This window comes from Castor canadensis, chromosome 13, assembly GCF_047511655.1.
Source record: "Castor canadensis chromosome 13, mCasCan1.hap1v2, whole genome shotgun sequence".
Taxonomy (NCBI): Eukaryota; Metazoa; Chordata; class Mammalia; order Rodentia; family Castoridae; genus Castor; species Castor canadensis.
This window is the reverse complement of record NC_133398.1, coordinates 36,945,105-36,963,697: the sequence shown is the minus strand read 5'-3', so window position 1 is coordinate 36,963,697 and position 18,593 is coordinate 36,945,105. Positions and strand designations below refer to the sequence as shown.

Genomic DNA, 18,593 nt, shown 5'->3' with positions numbered 1-18,593 from the left:
TTCTTCTTCATGGCTGCATAAAATTCCATTGTGTATAGATACCACATTTTCTTAATCCATTCGTCAGTGCTGGGGCATCTTGGCTGTTCCCATAACTTGGCTATTGTGAATAGTGCCACAATAAACATGGATGTGCAGGTGCCTCTGGAGTAACAGTCTTTTGGGTATATCCCCAAGAGTGGTATTGCTGGATCAAATGGTAGATCGATGTCCAGCTTTTTAAGTAGCCTCCAAATTTTTTTCCAGAGTGGGTGTACTAGTCTACATTCCCACCAACAGTGTAAGAGGGTTCCTTTTTCCTCGCATCCTCGCCAACACCTGTTGTTGGTGGTGTTGCTGATGATGGCTATTCTAACAGGGGTGAGGTGGAATCTTAGCGTGGTTTTAATTTGCATTTCCTTTATTGCTAGAGATGGTGAGCATTTTTTCATGTGTTTTCTGGCCATTTGAATTTCTTCTTTTGAGAAAGTTCTATTTGGTTCACGTGCCCATTTCTTTATTGGTTCATTAGTTTTGGGAGAATTTAGTTTTTTAAGTTCCCTGTATATTCTGGTTATCGGTCCTTTGTCTGATGTATAGCTGGCAAATATTTTCTCCCACTCTGTGGGTGGTCTCTTCAGTTTAGAGACCATTTCTTTTGATGAACAGAAGCTTTTTAGTTTTATGAGGTCCCATTTATCTATGCTATCTCTTAGTTGCTGTGCTGCTGGAGTTTCATTGAGAAAGTTCTTACCTATACCTACTAACTCCAGAGTATTTCCTACTCTTTCTTGTATCAACTTAAGAGTTTGGGGTCTGATATTAAGATCCTTGATCCATTTTGACTTAATTTTGGTATAGGGTGATATACATGGATCTAGTTTCAGTTTTTTGCAGACTGCTAACCAGTTTTCCCAGCAGTTTTTGTTGAAGAGGCTGCTATTTCTCCATCATATATTTTTAGCTCCTTTGTCAAAGATAAGTTGCTTATAGTTGTGTGGCTTCATATCTGGGTCCTCTATTCTGTTCCACTGGTCTTCATGTCTGTTTTTGTGCAAGTACCATGCTGTTTTTATTGTTATTGCTTTGTAATATAGTTTGAAGTCAGGTATTGTGATACCTCCAGCATTGTTCTTTTGACTGAGTATTGCCTTGGCTATTCATGGCCTCTTGTGTTTCCATATAAATTTAACAGTAGATTTTTCAATCTCTTTAATGAATGTCATTGGAATTTTGATGGGAATTGCATTAAACATGTAGATTACTTTTGGGGAGTATCGACATTTTTGCTATGTTGATTCTACCAATCCATGAGCATGGGAGATCTCTCCACTTTCTATAGTCTTCCTCAATCTCTTTCTTCAGAAGTGTATAGTTTTCCTTGTAGAGGTCTTTCACATCTTTTGTTAGGTTTACACCTAGGTATTTGATTTTTTTTGAGGCTATTGTAAATGGAATTGTTTTCATACATTCTTTTTCCGTTTGCTCATTGTTAGTGTATAGAAATGCTAATGATTTTTCTATGTTGATTTTATATCCTGCTACCTTGCTATAGCTATTGATGATGTCTAGAAGCTTCTGAGTAGAGTTTTTTGGGTCTTTAAGGTATAGGGTCATGTCGTCTGCAAATAGGGATATTTTGACAGTTTCTTTACCTATTTGTATTCCTTTTATTCCTTCTTCTTGCCTAATTGCTCTGGCTAGGAATTCCAGTACTATGTTGAATAGGAGTGGAGATAGTGGGCATCCTTGTCTGGTTCCTGATTTTAGAGAGAATGGTTTCAGTTTTTCTCCGTTAAGTATAATGCTGGCTGTAGGTTTGTCATATATAGCTTTTATAATGTTGAGGAACTTTCCTTCTATTCCTAGTTTTCTTAGAGCTTTTATCATGAAATGATTTTGGATCTTATCAAAGGCTTTTTCTGCATCTATTGAGATGATCAAGTGGTTTTTGTCTTTGCTTCTGTTAATGTGGTTTATTACGTTTATTGATTTTCGTATGTTGAACCACCCCTGAATCCCTGGGATGAAGCCTACTTGGTCGTGGTGAATGATCTTTTTGATGTGTTGTTGAATTCGGTTTGCCATTATTTTGTTGAGGATTTTTGCATCAATGTTCATTAAGGAGATTGGCCTATAGTTCTCCTTTTTGGAGGTGTCTTTGCCTGGTTTTGGGATAAGTGTAATACTGGCTTCATAAAATGTGTTTGGCAGTTTTCCTTCCCTTTCTATTTCGTGGAACAGTTTAAGAAGGGTTGGTATCAGTTCTTCTTTAAAGGTCTGATAGAATTCAGCAGAGAATCCATCAGGTCCTGGACTTTTCTCCTACCGCTTTTTAAAAAGCTTTTATGGTAGTGTCATTGTTCATAATTTATTCTCTTTTGTTTGAGTTTTAAACGCCAATATTGTCACCACTTTCAGAATAGGAAAATCTGAACTTCCAGTTTTCCTATAAGTGCTCAACTTCCTTTAATTTTTTGCTTTACAATAATATCTATAAATTATAATCTAAATGAGTGGGACACTTTGAACTGATCAAAGATTTTTAGAGAATCCTCTTTTTGACTGACTGTCTTACAGAATTAGGTTTTCAGTAAGTAAAGGAAGTTCTTACCCCTATACTTTTCCTGCTGTAGTGTGAACTACTATCAAAGGCCCTTTGGCTACGTGGTCTGAGTAGCTAGACCTCTTCTGGTAACTCAAGTTGTTCATATTTCTAAGCATTTCCACTCATTTATGTCTCTAAAGTTTCTTTATTAAAGCAGCTAAGTAGAACCATTAATAAATTTACCAAAAACATGTAAATAGAAGAGTCTACAATCTTTTGCAAATATAATTTTACTTTTTGCTCTCTGTAAATGTTGGCAAACATTACTTATGTAAATCCTGGTTTTTTTCTTTTGGCCTCATTAGAACACATCTCGCTCTGATTTTTGTCTTTATGCTTATAGGCTTTTCTATGGCCCCAGAACCTCTGACCTAATCTCTATCACAGGCCTTTGGATGAATTTTCTTCAGCCTGAGCTCTCTCCCTTAGATCACCACCTGGATGCTAACTAATACTTTGTCCTCTTAACTTCTTGACAACCAGAAGGGCTCTGTCCTGGCTCCTTTCTTTTCCTTTACTTTCTACTTGTTTTTACTTTCTTTGTGACAAAGCAGAAAAACAAAAGTTGTATTTCAGTAGTGTGATATTATTAATTTTGTAAATGTTCCATGTTTTTTTTCCTAATAAGGATGAATTGCTGTTAATCTTCCATATAACTAAATCGTTCTAATTGAAGTTGCTGCTTCTTCCTATCAAGAACTTAGCTATGGGTGTTCATTTTGGTATTTCTGATAATGACTGCTTATTTTTAAGGGATGACACCTCCAAAACATGTAACTAAGGAAAACAGTGAGTGATATTTGGTGAAACCTCCTAATATATAACAAATAAAATACAGTTCTCTACCCTTTTCAGGAATAGTACCCAAACATATGCCCTTAAATATTTAGAGAACTGAAATTTAAAATCAATCCTATTGCTTATTATTTATGTTGTTTATTTAAGATCAGTAAGACAAAACTATAATGTAATTAAAAATAATTTTATTTACACGAATTCAATTTATTCGACTTTCCTAGTACATGAACTCATTTTTATAAACTTGTCTTACTCTTAAGAGGAGTTTAAAGTTTCACTGGATTGGGCCTTTTGTTGTCAGGGGAGGTAATTTGGCTATTGTAACTGTAAATGTACAGTGGGAATGTACCACTTCCTTGGGCTTTCTGACAGGTTAGTGGCTTTGGCTTTATATGAAAGACAGCAGGGTTTTTTTTTGTTGTTGTTGTTTTTTTTTGTGGTACTAGGTTTGAACTCAGGGCCTCATGTTTGCTTAGGCAGGCGTACTACCAGTTGAGCCATTTCTCCAGCCCTTTCAAAAGACAGAAGTTTCTGATAAGGTGCATGTACACAAAACATTCTTAATCTTCCCTGAACTTTCCTTTATTGTGAACATTGTGGAAACAGGCTCACATTCCCTGGATTACCCTATTGAAAGGGTTGCATAAAGAAAAAAAATGCCAAATTTCCTGAATATGAATGGCATGTGCATCCATGAAAGAGCTGTTTTTGGAGCAAGAGAGAATCCTGGTAAAGCCTTTTCATCCTTATTCTTTCATAGGATCCTTACTCAGCTCCTGGGAAAACACCAGTCATACTCCATCACTAAAGCGTAGCTAGGCCATTTGGATACTGTAAACAGTAATACATTGCTTAATGTAAAATAATGCCTCATTTCCCCACCAGCCTCCTAGAAGCTGAGAAACCTCTTGTATTATCCAGAATATTCATGGTTCTCTTACTAACTGGTATCTTTTCTTGTTTTTTCACAGCTATACACTGAAGTGTCAAACACAGTCAGATTTTGGCAAAGTGACAATGCAATTTGAACTAGAAGTGTGCCAACTTCAAAAACCCGATGTGGTGGGTATCAGGAGACAGCGGCTCAAGGGTGATGCCTGGGTTTACAAGAGATTAGTGGAAGATATTCTGTCTAGCTGCAAGGTGTAATTGATGGATGGTTTCCATCCTGCCAGAATGAATGTGGGCATGATGCAGCCTATGTGGAGACTGGTATGACTGGTTTGATTTGAAAGTCCATTGGAACTACAGACTCATTTCTAAAGAGCTGTCTTAAAGACCGATACCTTTTTGTTGTTAAACAAAAAGTATTATTTTGTGGGTGAATATAAGACAAGCCTATCCATCGTTATCTGTCACTGTCTTTTCTAATCATGTGACTTTGTGTATTAGTAATTTGACATTTCTAAATTGACTTCCATAAGAGAATGTAAGTTCTTACTATAACTCCTTTTAATGTCTGATTTCTTTCTGAAATAAAACCATGAGTGAATATACCAGGCTTCTCTTTTTTTTGTATTTGATTTTGATCCAAATAAAATAACCTCAAATGGCTTCCTGACTATTAAGTAGAGACTATTTGGAGTGTGTTTTATCTGTTACCAACTATGCCTTGGGCAGAAAAACAGATAAGAATTCATTTGCATAATTTTTTCCTGTCTCTGATTTAAGTAGGATTTATTGAGATCGTTAACTAAGTCACAGCTGTGGTTACCAGAGTTAAACAACACATTTAATATGTTGTATAAAAGAGTATTGACTTCAGTAACTATATTCAGTCAACAATGATAAGTCTCCCAACTATGAACCCCCATGAAATGTTACTTTATGTTAATTTTCCTAAGTCTCAATGTTAGCCCCAAATTTGTATTTTTATTTCATTTTATTGGTCTCTAAAGGCCAGAACTCAAGTTACATTTGTATGGATTTTTACCAATTAAACTAGTTGGAGAAAAAAATAGCAGTTTCTAGTCAGCAGTGAGGGAGTGTTTTGTCATTCATTTATTCAATAAACATTTACTAAGTGCTTACAAGCATTAGGTTCTGGAGCTGAAAATGATACTGGCTAGTGAACTCAGGGAGTTCAAGGATGTGCTGTTGAGGGCAGATGTACAAAATAGTATTTATAGTGTAGAGGGAATGTCAGAAGGCAGGAATGAGTTCTTGGATGAAACAGTATTTATTCTTGAAGAACACACAGTAGTTTGCCAGAAAGAGAAGAGGGGAGTATGATGTTCTTAACAGGAGTAATAGCAGAAGCATGGGATTGTAAAGTGACATTAATGTTCGCTGTAGATGTAGCTGGTGGTGCAGGGCAAATAGGAGATGAGGCTTAAAAGTGTATGTAGAAATAAGTCATGGTCTCTGAATAAATGCTCTGGCAAGGGAAAGCTTCAAAGGGTATTAAATTGTTTTATAACAGCATTACTGGTGTATAATTCACATACTGTAAGATCCACCCCTTCAAAATATTTACAATTCAGTGTTTTTTTAAGTGTATTCAGAGTTGTGTAAGCATCACCACCATCAATTTTATAAGATTTTCATCCCAAAAGAAACCCTATAGCCATTGGAAACACTCCCTCCATTTCCCTACCCCACAGCTCTGGCAACTTGCCACTGATTTACTTTCTGTCTTTACAGATGAACTCTTGTGGACATTTAGTGTAAATGGGATCATACAGTATGCTGCCTTTGGGGTCTGGCCTTTTCTATTAACGTAACATTTTAAGAATTTATCATGTATATATATTAGCCCTCATCCCATTTTACAATTGAGTAATAACTCCATTGGGTGGCTGTATCCCATCCATTTATCAGCTGCTTGACATTTGGTTTCCACCTTTCAGCTATTATGAATCCTACTGCTGTGGACATTTGTATCTTAACTTTTTGTGTGGGCATGTTGTCAGTTCTCTTGCAGATATGCCTAGGAGTGAAATTACTAGGTCATTTAACACTTTGAGGAATCATCAAACTGTGTTTAAAGCTACTGTACCATTTTACAGTCCTCCCAGTTATGGATGAGGGTTCTAATTTTTTCATATTCTCACCAACACTTGCTATCCTAAAATTAAAAATTTTAGCCATCCTAATAGTTGCGACATGTGGGCTTGCTTTGCATTTCCCTAATGATTAAAGATATTGAGTATCTTTTCATATACTTAATGGCCATTTGTATACTGTTTTTGAAGATATGTCTGTTCAGATCTGTTGCCCATATTTAGTTGTGGTTTTATTGAGTTGTATGAATTCTTTAAATATTCTAGATATAAATCCATTGTCAACTGTATCATAATATGTAATGTACACGACAGTGATATGATTGTGAATTATATCCAAATATTTCCCCATTCTGTGGATTTTTAGACTTCTTTGCTGATGTATTTTGAGGAACCAAAATTTTAACTTTCTGAAGTCCAATTTATCTATTTTTGTAAAACAAGGGAAGTGGGAGAGGCCAGCAGGAGATGGAAGAAAAGAGAGTGGATGGGTGTATAATCGAAGTACATCATATGTGTATGTGAAAAGATTGCAATGAAACTCATTTAAAATATTGCAAGAAAGATTTAAAAGGGAGAGTGGAAGAGGGGAGGGATAAGAAAGGGTAATAGAGGGGGTGATTGGGAAGCAGGGTAATAGAGAAAGAATAATAGAGGTTGTGAATCTGATGAAAGTGTGGCAGGGAGGGGGAAGAGAGCTAATGAGAGATAGTGCAACAGTAAAACAAAAAAAGACTGGATTTGAGGAATGTCAGGTAGCACCTGGGGTGAGACCAGAGCAGGGTCACCTTGCCCTAGAGGTTAAAATGGCCAATGGTAAGCTGTACCCTGCCCCCATTTCTGTAACGTGCTCTAAATGGTATATAAGGAAAGCCCCTTTGTTCTTGGGCTTTGAACTCTTGTCTGCTGAGTCACTGCCAGCTTGCTTAATAAACTTGCTTCCCAAAAGCTTTGGTGCCCTGTCTCTCTGAGCCATCCTACATTTCTGTGGGCTCATCTGGGATTCAGAGGATGGTGTTTTCACCTCCCTGTTGCTGGCTCAGCATCCCCGGCCTGCCGGGAGGGGCACCACTGGACATGTTGATCTGAGGGGAGGAAGCCTCTCTCCCAGTGAACCAAAGAGGCAAGTTTCAGTCACACAAAGTCACCCAGAAAGTCTTGGGAACCAACTTGGAAACCCTGTGCTCATCAAACTGGTGAGAACCTGGGTTTGAATTCAAGCCTGCCTCTGGAGGCAGAAGGGGAGTCTGATCAACTCCAGTAAGACACCCTAGTAACCACCTTTTGGGGTGAAACCATGTCTCTCAGGTTCAGGGAGTGGGGTGGAAGTACTGTGCTGTGTGAGCATGTGTGAAAGTGTGAACCTGAGACGCAACCCAGTTGCAAAGTGAATATTGAGTCCTGATCCTCAGGTCCATGGTGAACTCATGGTCCAGGGTGAGCCCTAACAGGGCCTCTGGGCTTATATAGCCTCACTATGGCTAAGAAACACCTAAATCCCTGTGAGGGGAGTAGTCAGAGATGGATAAAGCAGAGATGTTATTTGTTTTCCTCTGTGTGGACCCCTTACCTCCTTGCCACAGCCCTCATCTCTTCCATCTTGACATCTGGTAACAGGAGAAATGGGAGGAGGTTAGAGTAAGAACACCCCCCTAGAGTGCATGCTTAAGAACTTTAAAAGGGTATTTAATGGAAATTACAGGGTCAAGCTGACACCTGACAAGTTTAGGACCGTCTGTGAAATAGACTGGCTTGCTTTTGGTATAGGACAGCCCTTGGAGTGATCAGTAGATAGGTCATAGTCAATAGAGTTTTTAAAGTGGTTGTAGGGGATCCTGGACACCCTGATCAATTTCCTTATTGACTGCTGGCAGGATGCAGTCCTCAGTTAGCCCACATGGCTAAAGCCCCACCTAGGAAAAGCATGTAGGGTCATGGTAGCCAGGGTGGCAGCAGCTTGCAGGAGCAGGGAAAAATGTAAAAAGCCAGAAAAACTCATATTAGTGGGGGACCCTGAGGAGACCCCACCCCCCTATGTGCCACTGTACCCACCACCTTCTGCCCCTTCGCCTCCACCCTTGGAAAGGGAGGTAGCATCAGACCAGGAAGCCCCAGCAGCAACTATGCCTACAAGACCAGGCTGAGGAGTCCTTGAAACAACCTCATCTTCCTCAGGCCCCATGAACCTCATGCTCACTCCGAGCCCACCAAGCCTCACTCTGCAACTCCCTGCAATACTGGCCCCTAGGTTCAACCAGGAACATTTGAACAATCCTAATATGGGACTGGCCTCTTCCCCAGTACCCACTGCCCTGCAGATGCCCCTGAGAGAGGTCTAGTGTCTGATGTGACCAGCATGGTCAGATACAAGGAGGAAGGCAGACATTTGTCTACCAGCCCTTTACCACCACAGGCCTCCTAAATTGGAAGCACCATACCCCTCCTTCACAGAAAAGTCTCAGGCTCTGATTGATCTAGTGCAGTCCATCATCCAAACTCAAACTCACCTGGACAGACTTCCAACAACTTCTGACTCTATTTAATACTGAGTAACACCATATAACCTTGGTGTCTAAGGTGGCTGGAAGATCATGCTCCTGTGGGCACTCTAAACTGGCTCAAGCCTACACTCAAGGTCACTTCCCTGAGGAGGACCCTTGTTGGAACCCTAATGATGACCGAGATTACCAGTGGCTTGAATGGTGTCAGGAGGCATTATTAGGAGGCATAAAGGAAGGAGGAAAAAAGGCCATAAACATGAGTAAAACAACAGAAGTCCTCCAAGGCCAAATGAGAGCCCCTGCCAGTTTTATGAGCAACTATGTGAGGCCTTCCACCTGTACACCCCTTTTGACCCAGAGGTGGCCAAAACCCAGAGGATGATTAATGCAGCCTTTATCAGCCAGGTACAGGGGGACGTAAGGCAAAAATTACAAAAGTTTGAGGGATTTGCTGGTATGAACTCCAGCCAGCTTCTGAAGATGGCCACAAAAGTCTTTGTCAATCAAGATCAGGAGACCAAACAGGAGGCTGATAGGAAGATGAAAAGGAAAATGGATCTTCTTGCTGTAGCTCTAGCCAAACAGTCAGGCAGGCCCTGGCATGCAGGCCATGGCAGAGGAAAAAGATATCCCTGTGGACAGTGTGGTCAGTGCCCCCAGAATGGCCTCACCTTAGAGAGGAACTGAGGCAAGATCACTGTGCCTACTGTCATCAGGAAGGACACTGGACAAATGAATGTCCCCAAAAGGCCCCCCCAGACCAGAGGCAGAGGCTGAGTTGTTGAAGGAAAGTATCAGCCTGCTTAGGGGAGAAACAGCCCTTAGGAGGAAGACATTGTTGGCTAGACACTTTTCAGGATTATGAGGAGGATGAGGACGGACCAGGCTCCATTCTACTGGACCCAAGAGTCTATGGTCCAAATGTAGATAAGGGGCTGTCCCATTGACCTATTGGTGGACACTGGCATGATCCATTTAGTTGTAACCCAACCTGTGGGCCCTCTCTCACAGAGACATTGTCAGGGATTTGGGAGATCAGACTCACCGCCTCTTCCTCATATCCAGAAAATGCAATCTTGGAAAGCATGAAGTAAGGCATGAATTCTTCTACCTTCCTGATTGTCCTGTGGCCTTGATGGGGAAGAGACTTGTGTAAACTAGGGGCAGAGATAACTTTTGGCTCAGCCTTAAAGCTGAGAGGGGATGAAGCCAAGATTCTAACTCTCACGGTTATGTAGAAGGAGGAATGGTGACTCTGTGCCTCTAAGAAAGAGATTCCTGAGATGCCTGAGCTTCCCTTTAAGATTCCAGAAGTATGGGCTGAGGACAACTCCCCCAGACTGGCTCAGAACATACCTCCAGTGGTGGTAGAATTAAAGCCAGGAGCCATTCCTGTTAGCCAGAGGCAATACTACATTCCTTGCAGGGCTCAAATTGGGATGCAAAAGCATCTTGACAGACATCTAAAGTATGGGATTCTTCACTCTTGTCAGTCTCCCTAGAACATCCCCTTGCTTCCTGTCCAAAAGCCAGGGACTGAAGACTTTAGGCCAGTCCAGGACCTCTGTGCAGTCAACTCAGAAACTGTCACTTTACATCCTGTGGTCCCAAACCCATACACACTTTTGGGCCTTATCCCAGCTGAAGCAAAGTTCTTTACCTGCCTGGACCTTAAGGACACATTTTCTGCACTTGCCTGGCCCCACAGAGCCAACCCATCTTTGCCTTCCAGTGGGAAAGTTCTTGTACTGGAGAAAAGGGACAATTGACTTGGACTCAGTTGCCACAAGGCTTCAAAAACTCTCTTACCATCTTTGGGACTGCCCTGGCATCCAACCTAAAGGCTTTCTTGGCCCACCAGCATGGCTGCACACTCCTCCAGTACATAGATGACCTTCTGTTGGCTGGACCAACTCAGGAGGATTGTATGGAAGGGACTCACCTCCTTCTTTTCTTTTTGTGGAAGGCAGAATATAAGGTTTCCTGAAAGAAAGTCCAGATTTGCCAGGATATTGTTAAATGCCTCAGGTTTCACCTGTCACAAGGACAATGTAGACTGGGCCCTGAGAATAAACAGGCTGTCTATTCCATTCTGGCCCCAAAACCTGTCAACAGGTTAGAGAATATCTAACCTGCAGGTTTCTGCTGGATCTGGATCCCCAATTGCTCTCTCGACAAAATCCCTTTATGAAGCCACATAGTGAAGAGAACGGGAACCTATGGTATAGGGAGAGGATCAAAAAAAAACCTTTAAAAAATTAAGAGGGCACTCACAAACACCCCTGCTATGGGCCTGCCAGATGTGATTAAGCCCTTATTCCTATATGGGGACAACTGTAGGAGTCTTGACCTGGCTGCTAGGTTCCTGGCACCACCCTAATATCAAAGGAACTTGATGCAGTTTCCCAAGCCTGGCTGCCCTGCCTGTGTGCCTTGGTGGCCAATGCCACCTTTGTGGCTGAAGCAGACAAATTTACTTTGGGACAAGAGCTCACAGTCCAAGTTCCCCATTCTGTTTTAAGTCTTATGGAATATAAAGGAAATTATTGGCTGATAAACTCCCAAATGGTCAGATATCAAAGCATGTTATGTAAAAAAATGCATATCTGACTGAAGTTTGTTAAGACTGTAAACCTGGCCATCCTATTGCTGGTTGATTCAGGCTTCCTGGAACATGACTATTTAGAGATTATGGGTTAGGTGTTTTCCAGCCAGGTGGACTTGACTGATCAGTGCCCATCAGTCATCTGGATATTGAGCATTTCAAAGATGGCGGCAGCTTTGTCTGGGGTGGCACACATTTTGCTGGATATGCAGTAGTGACTCAGGACGCTGTCACTGAAGCGCATCTGCCAGTCGGGACCTCTGCACAAGAAGCTGAGCTCATTGCTCTCACGCGTGCACTCCAGCTTGCTGCAGGAGTGTGGTTACACATCTAAATGGACTCTAAATATGCCATTACTACTGTTAATTGTCCATGGAGCCCTATATAAAGAAAGGGGGTTCATTAACTCAAGAGGAAAAAGTGTTAAAGTATGGACAAGAAATTCAAAAGTTGCTAGAAGCAGTATGGGCCCCTAAGCAGGTAGCAGTCATACACTGCCAAGTGCACCAGAAGTGGGAGACAACACCTGTTCAGGGAAACTGAAAAGCTGATAGGAAAGTCAAATGAGCAGCTCTCACAGGAGGACAAACTTCAACTTCACTGACAGCTGCCTTGTTCCCAAGCCCTTTAGCTACATGGGACCCATGGTACTTATCACAAGAACAGGCTTGGTTTAAGACTGAGGAGGGAAATTTTCTACTGGGCGGATGCAGTTCCAGAATTGCTAGCTCCCACATTTGTCAAGCAGTTCCATGAAGGAATTTACTCAGGGTGAACAGCTCTGGAGACCACCTTGGCTCAGCATTTTTATGTCCCCAAGCTCTCCAGCATATGTAAGATAGTATGTGAAAGGTGAAGTCTGTGTGCCAAAAACAATCCCTGACAACAGTCAAGAGCACCACCCCAAGTACAAAGTCTTGGAGGAACTCCTTTTGAAAACCAGATTGTGAACTTTACTGAGATGCCACAGGCCAAAGAATGTAAATATTTTCTGGTGTTTGTCTGCACCTTCTCAGGATGGGTGGAAGCCTTCCTTACTCAGACTGAGAAAGCCCAGGAAGTAGCCAGGTGCCTTGTTAAAGGAAATCATCCCTCAGTTCGGAATACCTGTGTCTTTTGGATTGGACAATGCGCTGGCCTTTGTGGCTAAGGTGGTACAGTTGGTGGCTAAGGGCTTAGGAATAAATTGAAAGCTACACATGGCTTACTGCCCTCAGATTTCAAGGAAAGTAATATGTATGAACAGGACTCTAAAATTGCAATTGGGGTAACTATGCTAGGAAACCCACCTACAATGGGATCAGTTACTGCGCATAGCCTTGCTCAGGATCAGGTCCAGCCCCACCAAATGGATGGGTCTCTCATCTTTTGAAATTCTTTTTGGGTGCCCAACCCCTTTAGTCAAAGGCCTGTGAGGGTACCTTAAGGAAATGGGTGACCTCACCCTGAGACAACAGGTGTAGGCTCTTGGGTTGACTCTCTTGAAAATCAATAACTGGGTAAGAGAGAGACTCTCTGTTAGCCTGACAACTCCCACACACCCTTATAAACCAGGGGATGCTGTTTGGGTAAAGAAATGGAATGTTCAACCACTAAAGCCCCACTGGAGGGGCCCTTTTGTCGTTGTTTTAACCACCCCCACCACAGTTAAGGTGTTCCCTGGATCCACCACAGCTGATTGAAGCCAGCTTCCCCCGAGTGGGAGTGCATCCCTGACCCAGCCTCACCATGCAAGGATCACCCTCCAGAACACCTACACCCTTCCCCAGCAGGACCCTGCTTCCCAGGAGAAAACAGGAGACCATGAACAACAAGATGTCAGCCCTGCACCAGTCACTCTGGAAGCTGACTAGTCTACACATGGCAGAAGCTTGAGGAGTCGCCCATCTCACCGTTGAGGATGAGTCCCTTCTGTGTTTTCTTCTTGCTAATCTTGGTCAGCTCTCTACCTGGGGACTCCCAGGCCTTGGACTTTGACTCATGTATGTGCACTACATGAGTAGAAGGTATTGTTACCAAAACTCTGGATTTCCATACTTATTTTTTTTGTGCAGGCACAGTTGTTGGGTCATATACCCACAACCAAACCACCTCCTCAATGTGCTCTTATGATAGTCAGTATGTCTGTTTTAACACTATCTATTGCCCTTGGGAGCAATGGTTAGAGGACTGAAGCTTCACCAGCACTGGGGAGCTTATTAGCCAGACACAGGTTTACAACCCAAAAAGGCCAATATCTATGTACTTTGATGTGTGCACCATAATAGCTAAAAACTCTACTGACCTCAGGGTATTGGAAACAACTGCAGAGGTCTAGCCTAGGAGAAAACTTACATGTCAAATGATAAGTATATGTGCCGGGAAGACAGCTGCTCATGTAATGATGCTGTGAAAATATAAATAAACCCCCAGATCAAGATGAAGCTCTTTGACCCAGAAGAGGGTCCAAGCATCAAAGGGGAGAATATGGCAGAAAGGCAGGGAGGGGGAAGGGAGATTAATGAGAGATAACAAGTGCAACAGTGAAACAAAAAAACCCGATTTGAGGAATGTCAAGTAGCACCTGGGGTGAGACCAGAGCAGGGTCAACTCGCCCCAGAGGTTAAAATAGCCAATGAAATAGGATGTGACCATGTATGGGACAAGCTGTACCCTGCCCCCATTTCGGTAAACCATTCTAAATGGTATATAAGGAAAGCCCCCTTTGTTCTCGGGGCTCAGCCTTTGGACATGAGTTCCCTACCTCACTGCTGGCTTGCTTAATAAACTTGCATCCTGACTAGAGAAAAGGTGAGTTCGAAAAGAATTAACTTAGAAGGTAACACACATGTGCAGGAAATCAATGTGAGTCAACTCCCTGTATAGCTATCCTTATCTCAACCAGCAAAAACCCTTGTTCCTTCCTATTATTGCTTATACTCTCTCTACAACAAAATTAGAGATAAGGGCAAAATAGTTTCTGCCTGGTAGCGAGGGGTAAGGCGGTATAAGGGAGGGAGTGGGGAGGTAAGGAGGGGCAGAGGGAAGGGAGGAGAAATGACCCAAACATTGTATGCACATATGAATAAAATAAAAATTTAAATTAATAATAATAATAAAAATAAATAAATAAACTTGCGTCCTGGAAGCTTTGGTGCCCCTTCTCTCTGTCTGAGCCCTCCTGTAACACAAGTACAATATATTCATGTGTGAAATGCCACATTGAACCCCTTTAAACAATTAATCTACACTTAAAAACATAAAGTATAGGAAGGTAAAGCAGGTCCTGTCCAGGGTGGGTACCAGCAGGAGAGTGAAGGTAAATGGAGGTGAAAGAGGGCGAATGTACTTTGTTTCATGTATGTTGAGATTGTTTTAAGAAGCAGGGAATGGGGACAAGGGAGGATGATAAGGGGGCAAATTTAATCAAGGAACATTGTAAGCACATAGTAAATGTCACAGTGAACCCCTCCTGGACAACTAATATATGCTAATTAAATGTTTAAAAAAGAGTAACAGAGGGGAAGGATATATCAAAGTGTATTACACGCATGCACAGAAACAGTACATGAAACCCCTCACCCTGTACAATCGATACGTGCTTAAAAAAATAAGAGCAACGAATGCTCATGAGGATGCAGGGAAAGAGGAACCCTTTTAAAAAAACAGTCATGGTGGTTCATGCCTGTAATCCCAAAAACTTGGGACTCTGAGACAGGAGGATCATAAATTCAAGGCAAGTATGGACTATATGCTGAAACCCTGTCTCAAAAGAACAAAAACAAAGGGCTGGGGGCATGGCTCAGGTGGTGAAGTGCCTGCTTAGCAAGCTCAATGCCCTGAGTTCAACCCCAACTACCACAAAGAAGAAAAAGAAATGAAGAACTGGAGACATGGTGGTGAAGTGCCTGCCTAGCAAGTGCAAAGCCTCAGGTTCGTAACTCCAGTATGGCTAAAAAAACAAAACAAAACAAAACAAAAAACATAAGGGAAGGAACACTTTTCCAACTGTGGGAGATGGCATGGTCTGGAAGAGTGAGTCTCAAAATGTATTATGATAAACCACATGTGCACAAACATAAGCACTTGTAGATTAGTAGTTTCTCATTTTGGTCTTACTTTGCATTTCCCTAATGACTTGTGATCTCTCTCTCTCTCTCTCTCTCACACACACACACACAGAGAGAGAGATATTGCTTAGCTTTACTTACAAGTGATTTGTTTATTTATTCATTCATTTATTTATGACCTTGTCTTGTTCTGTAGACCAAGCTGGCCTCGATGAGGTGGGGGGCAGGCAATAGTAGGATTTGAAGTGTCAGGGTCTGACACTTACAGGCAAGTGTGTTTACTTGAGCCATGCCCTCAGCCCTTGCCTTGAACTCTTGATCCTCCTGCCTCAGGCCAAGAGTGCTGGGATTACAGGCATGTACCATCATGCCCAGCTAATGATACTGTTTTCTGTTTTATCTCTTAACCATCTGGTCTGACAACTGTAATCTTTAAATTGGGCTTTGAATTACATTGACTTCATATAGTATAATTTACATATAGCATAATGTACTCTTTTAAGTGTACTGTTTGATGAACTTTGACATATGTAGTTATGCAATTGCCACCCTAGTCAAGATTAGAACATCTTCCTCACCCCAAAAGATTTCATCTTTCTCTTTTATCATCAGTCTTTTCCCCCTCCCAGTTACTGGCAATTGCTAATCTGATAGCCGCCTCAGTGGTTTAGTTTCAGCCAGAGTACTATATAAAGTAATCATGCTTTGTGGGCCATTACATAACTTCTTTCACTTAGCATGACAATTTTGAGATTTATTTGTGTGGTCATCTCTAATGGTATCTTGCTTTTTATTGTTGAATTATAGTCCAACAATTGGATCTACCAGTTAGCATCCTAATTGGAAAATCTAAAATGCCCCAGAATCTGAAATGTTTTCAGCACCTTGTCAGTGCTCACATAGTTTAGGATCTCAGAGCATTTCAGGCTTCTAACTTTTGGATTAGGTATGCTTAACCTGTAAATTCTATGCAAATATTCCCAAATCCAAAACACTCCAAATTCTGAAATGTTTCTAAGGCCAATTGTTTCAGATAAAGGATCCTCAACCTGTATCAAAATTTGTTTATCCAGTCATGAGTTGAAGGACTTCTGAGTTTCATTTTGGACTTTTATAGCCTGCCATAGGTTTTGGTGTTTGCATATGTTTTCATTTCACTTGGGTAAAATTGCTGAATCATGTGGTCAGTGTGTGTGGAAGAAACTATAAAAAATCGTGCCTGTGAGTAATAACGCGTGTGTTGAAGCATTGTGTAACAGGAAGAATCACAAATGAGCCAACACCCAAATACAGTACTAGTTGAAGGAATCCTGATAGTGGAGTGTTATCCAGTTGTAAAAATGAATCAGGAAGATTTTTACTGATAGGAATAATTTCTGAGGTATATTACTGAATGAGAGGAGCAAGGAAGAGAACAGTGCTGATAGTACACTTGCATTAATTTTTTTTGCACGGCTCTGGGGTTTGAACTCAAGGGCTCACGCTTGCTAGGCAGGCACTCTACCACTTGAGCCACTCCACCAGCTCTTTTTCATGGTGGATGTTTTGGAGATAGGGTATTGCAAACTGTTTGACTGGTCTGGTTTAAACCACGATCCTCCTGCTCTCTGCCTCCCAAGTAGCTAGGATTATAGGAGTGAGTCACTGGCACCAGTACATTAATTTTTTTAAAGGGATAAGAGACCATAACATGCAAATGTTATATATGTAAGTGCAAATGTAAATATGACTGCATACTTGTGAGTTTGCATGAATAGAGTTGCAACAGAGAAACCTCTAACTGGGTGTTGTGGACACATTGCATATGGAGATGCAAAATGTATGACCACTTTGGAAAACAATTTAGCAGGGTTTTTTTTCCCTCTTTTTAGACACACTCTTTAATTGGCATTATTATTATTTTTTTGGCTGCACTGGGATTTGAACTCAAGGCCTCATGCTTGCTAGACAGGTGCTCTTACCACTTGAACCACTCCCCCAACCCTTTAAGTGGCATTGTATTTCTAGAGAAAGAAATACATTCATAAGGTTTAAAAAGAAAGAAAGAAAGAAAAACACATTTATTGAAAAGATGTCAGATTTTTTCCTGTTTTTCTTCCAGAAATACTTATGATGCTAGTTCTTGTATTTTGGTCTGTGATACATTTACAGTTGAGATTTATAGATGTTGTAAGTGTCAAGGTTGATTTTATGTTTGCATAGTGTTCAATTGTTTTAATACCAATTGGTGGTGCTAAAACATGGCATGTTTGTCATAGATCGATTGCGTGTATGTGTATGGATCTCTTCCTAGACTGTATTCTGTATTCTAGTATTTGCCTTTACACCAGCATCATAGTGTCTTAATTATTGTAATTTTACAGTAAGCTTAAAGCCAACTAGCAGGAATCTTCCAACTTTCTGTTTCAAAGTTGTTTTGGTGTTTCCATATGGATTTTAGAATCAGCTTATCAAGCCAGATGTATACCTCACACCTGTAATCTCAGCTACTTGGAAGCAGAGACAGGAGAATTGAAGTACGAGGCTAGCCTAGGCAAAAAATTACGAAGACTGTGTCTCAAAGAACAAGCCAGGGTGTGGTGGTACATGTCTGTAATCCCAGCTATACAGGAGGCAGAGGTAGGAGGATTGGAGTTTGAGGCTGACCTGGGCAAAAGTTTAAAATGCTATTTGAAAAAATAATTAAAGCAAAAAGTGTCAAAGCACTTACCTGGCAATCACAAGGGCTGAATTCAAAACCCCAGGAGAGAGAGAGAGAGAGAGAGAGAGAGAGAGAGAGAGAGAGAGAGAGAGAGAGAGAGAGAGAGAGAGAGAGAGGAGAGGAGTTTAGGATTTTGTTTACAATTGTATTGAATCATAGATTGATTTGGGGGAATTAGCATCTTAATCATATTGATTCTTTTGACCCATGAACTGGTATTTGGTCTTTCAGTTCTTTCATCAATGTGTCCATGGTTTTTGATGCTTTGAAGGTGGTATTTAAAATTTTCAGTTTCAATTATTTCATTATTTATGGAAATGCAATCGAGTTTGTATATTGACCACATGATT

The 18,593-nt window shown here is 41.2% G+C and overlaps 1 protein-coding gene across 5 annotated transcripts in view; it reads left to right on the top strand.

The window, feature by feature from the left end:
- The window catches only part of Melk (maternal embryonic leucine zipper kinase), a 114,498-nt gene extending 109,617 nt beyond the window's left edge, over positions 1-4,881 (top strand). For all 5 annotated transcript variants that reach the window (XM_074051451.1, XM_074051450.1, XM_074051453.1 and 2 more), the window contains one exon: positions 4,357-4,881. In XM_074051451.1, the coding sequence (XP_073907552.1) occupies positions 4,357-4,534 (178 nt within the window). In that variant the 3' untranslated portion in view covers positions 4,535-4,881. The remainder of the gene's footprint in view (positions 1-4,356) is intronic.
- The last annotated feature ends 13,712 nt before the right edge of the window (positions 4,882-18,593 follow it).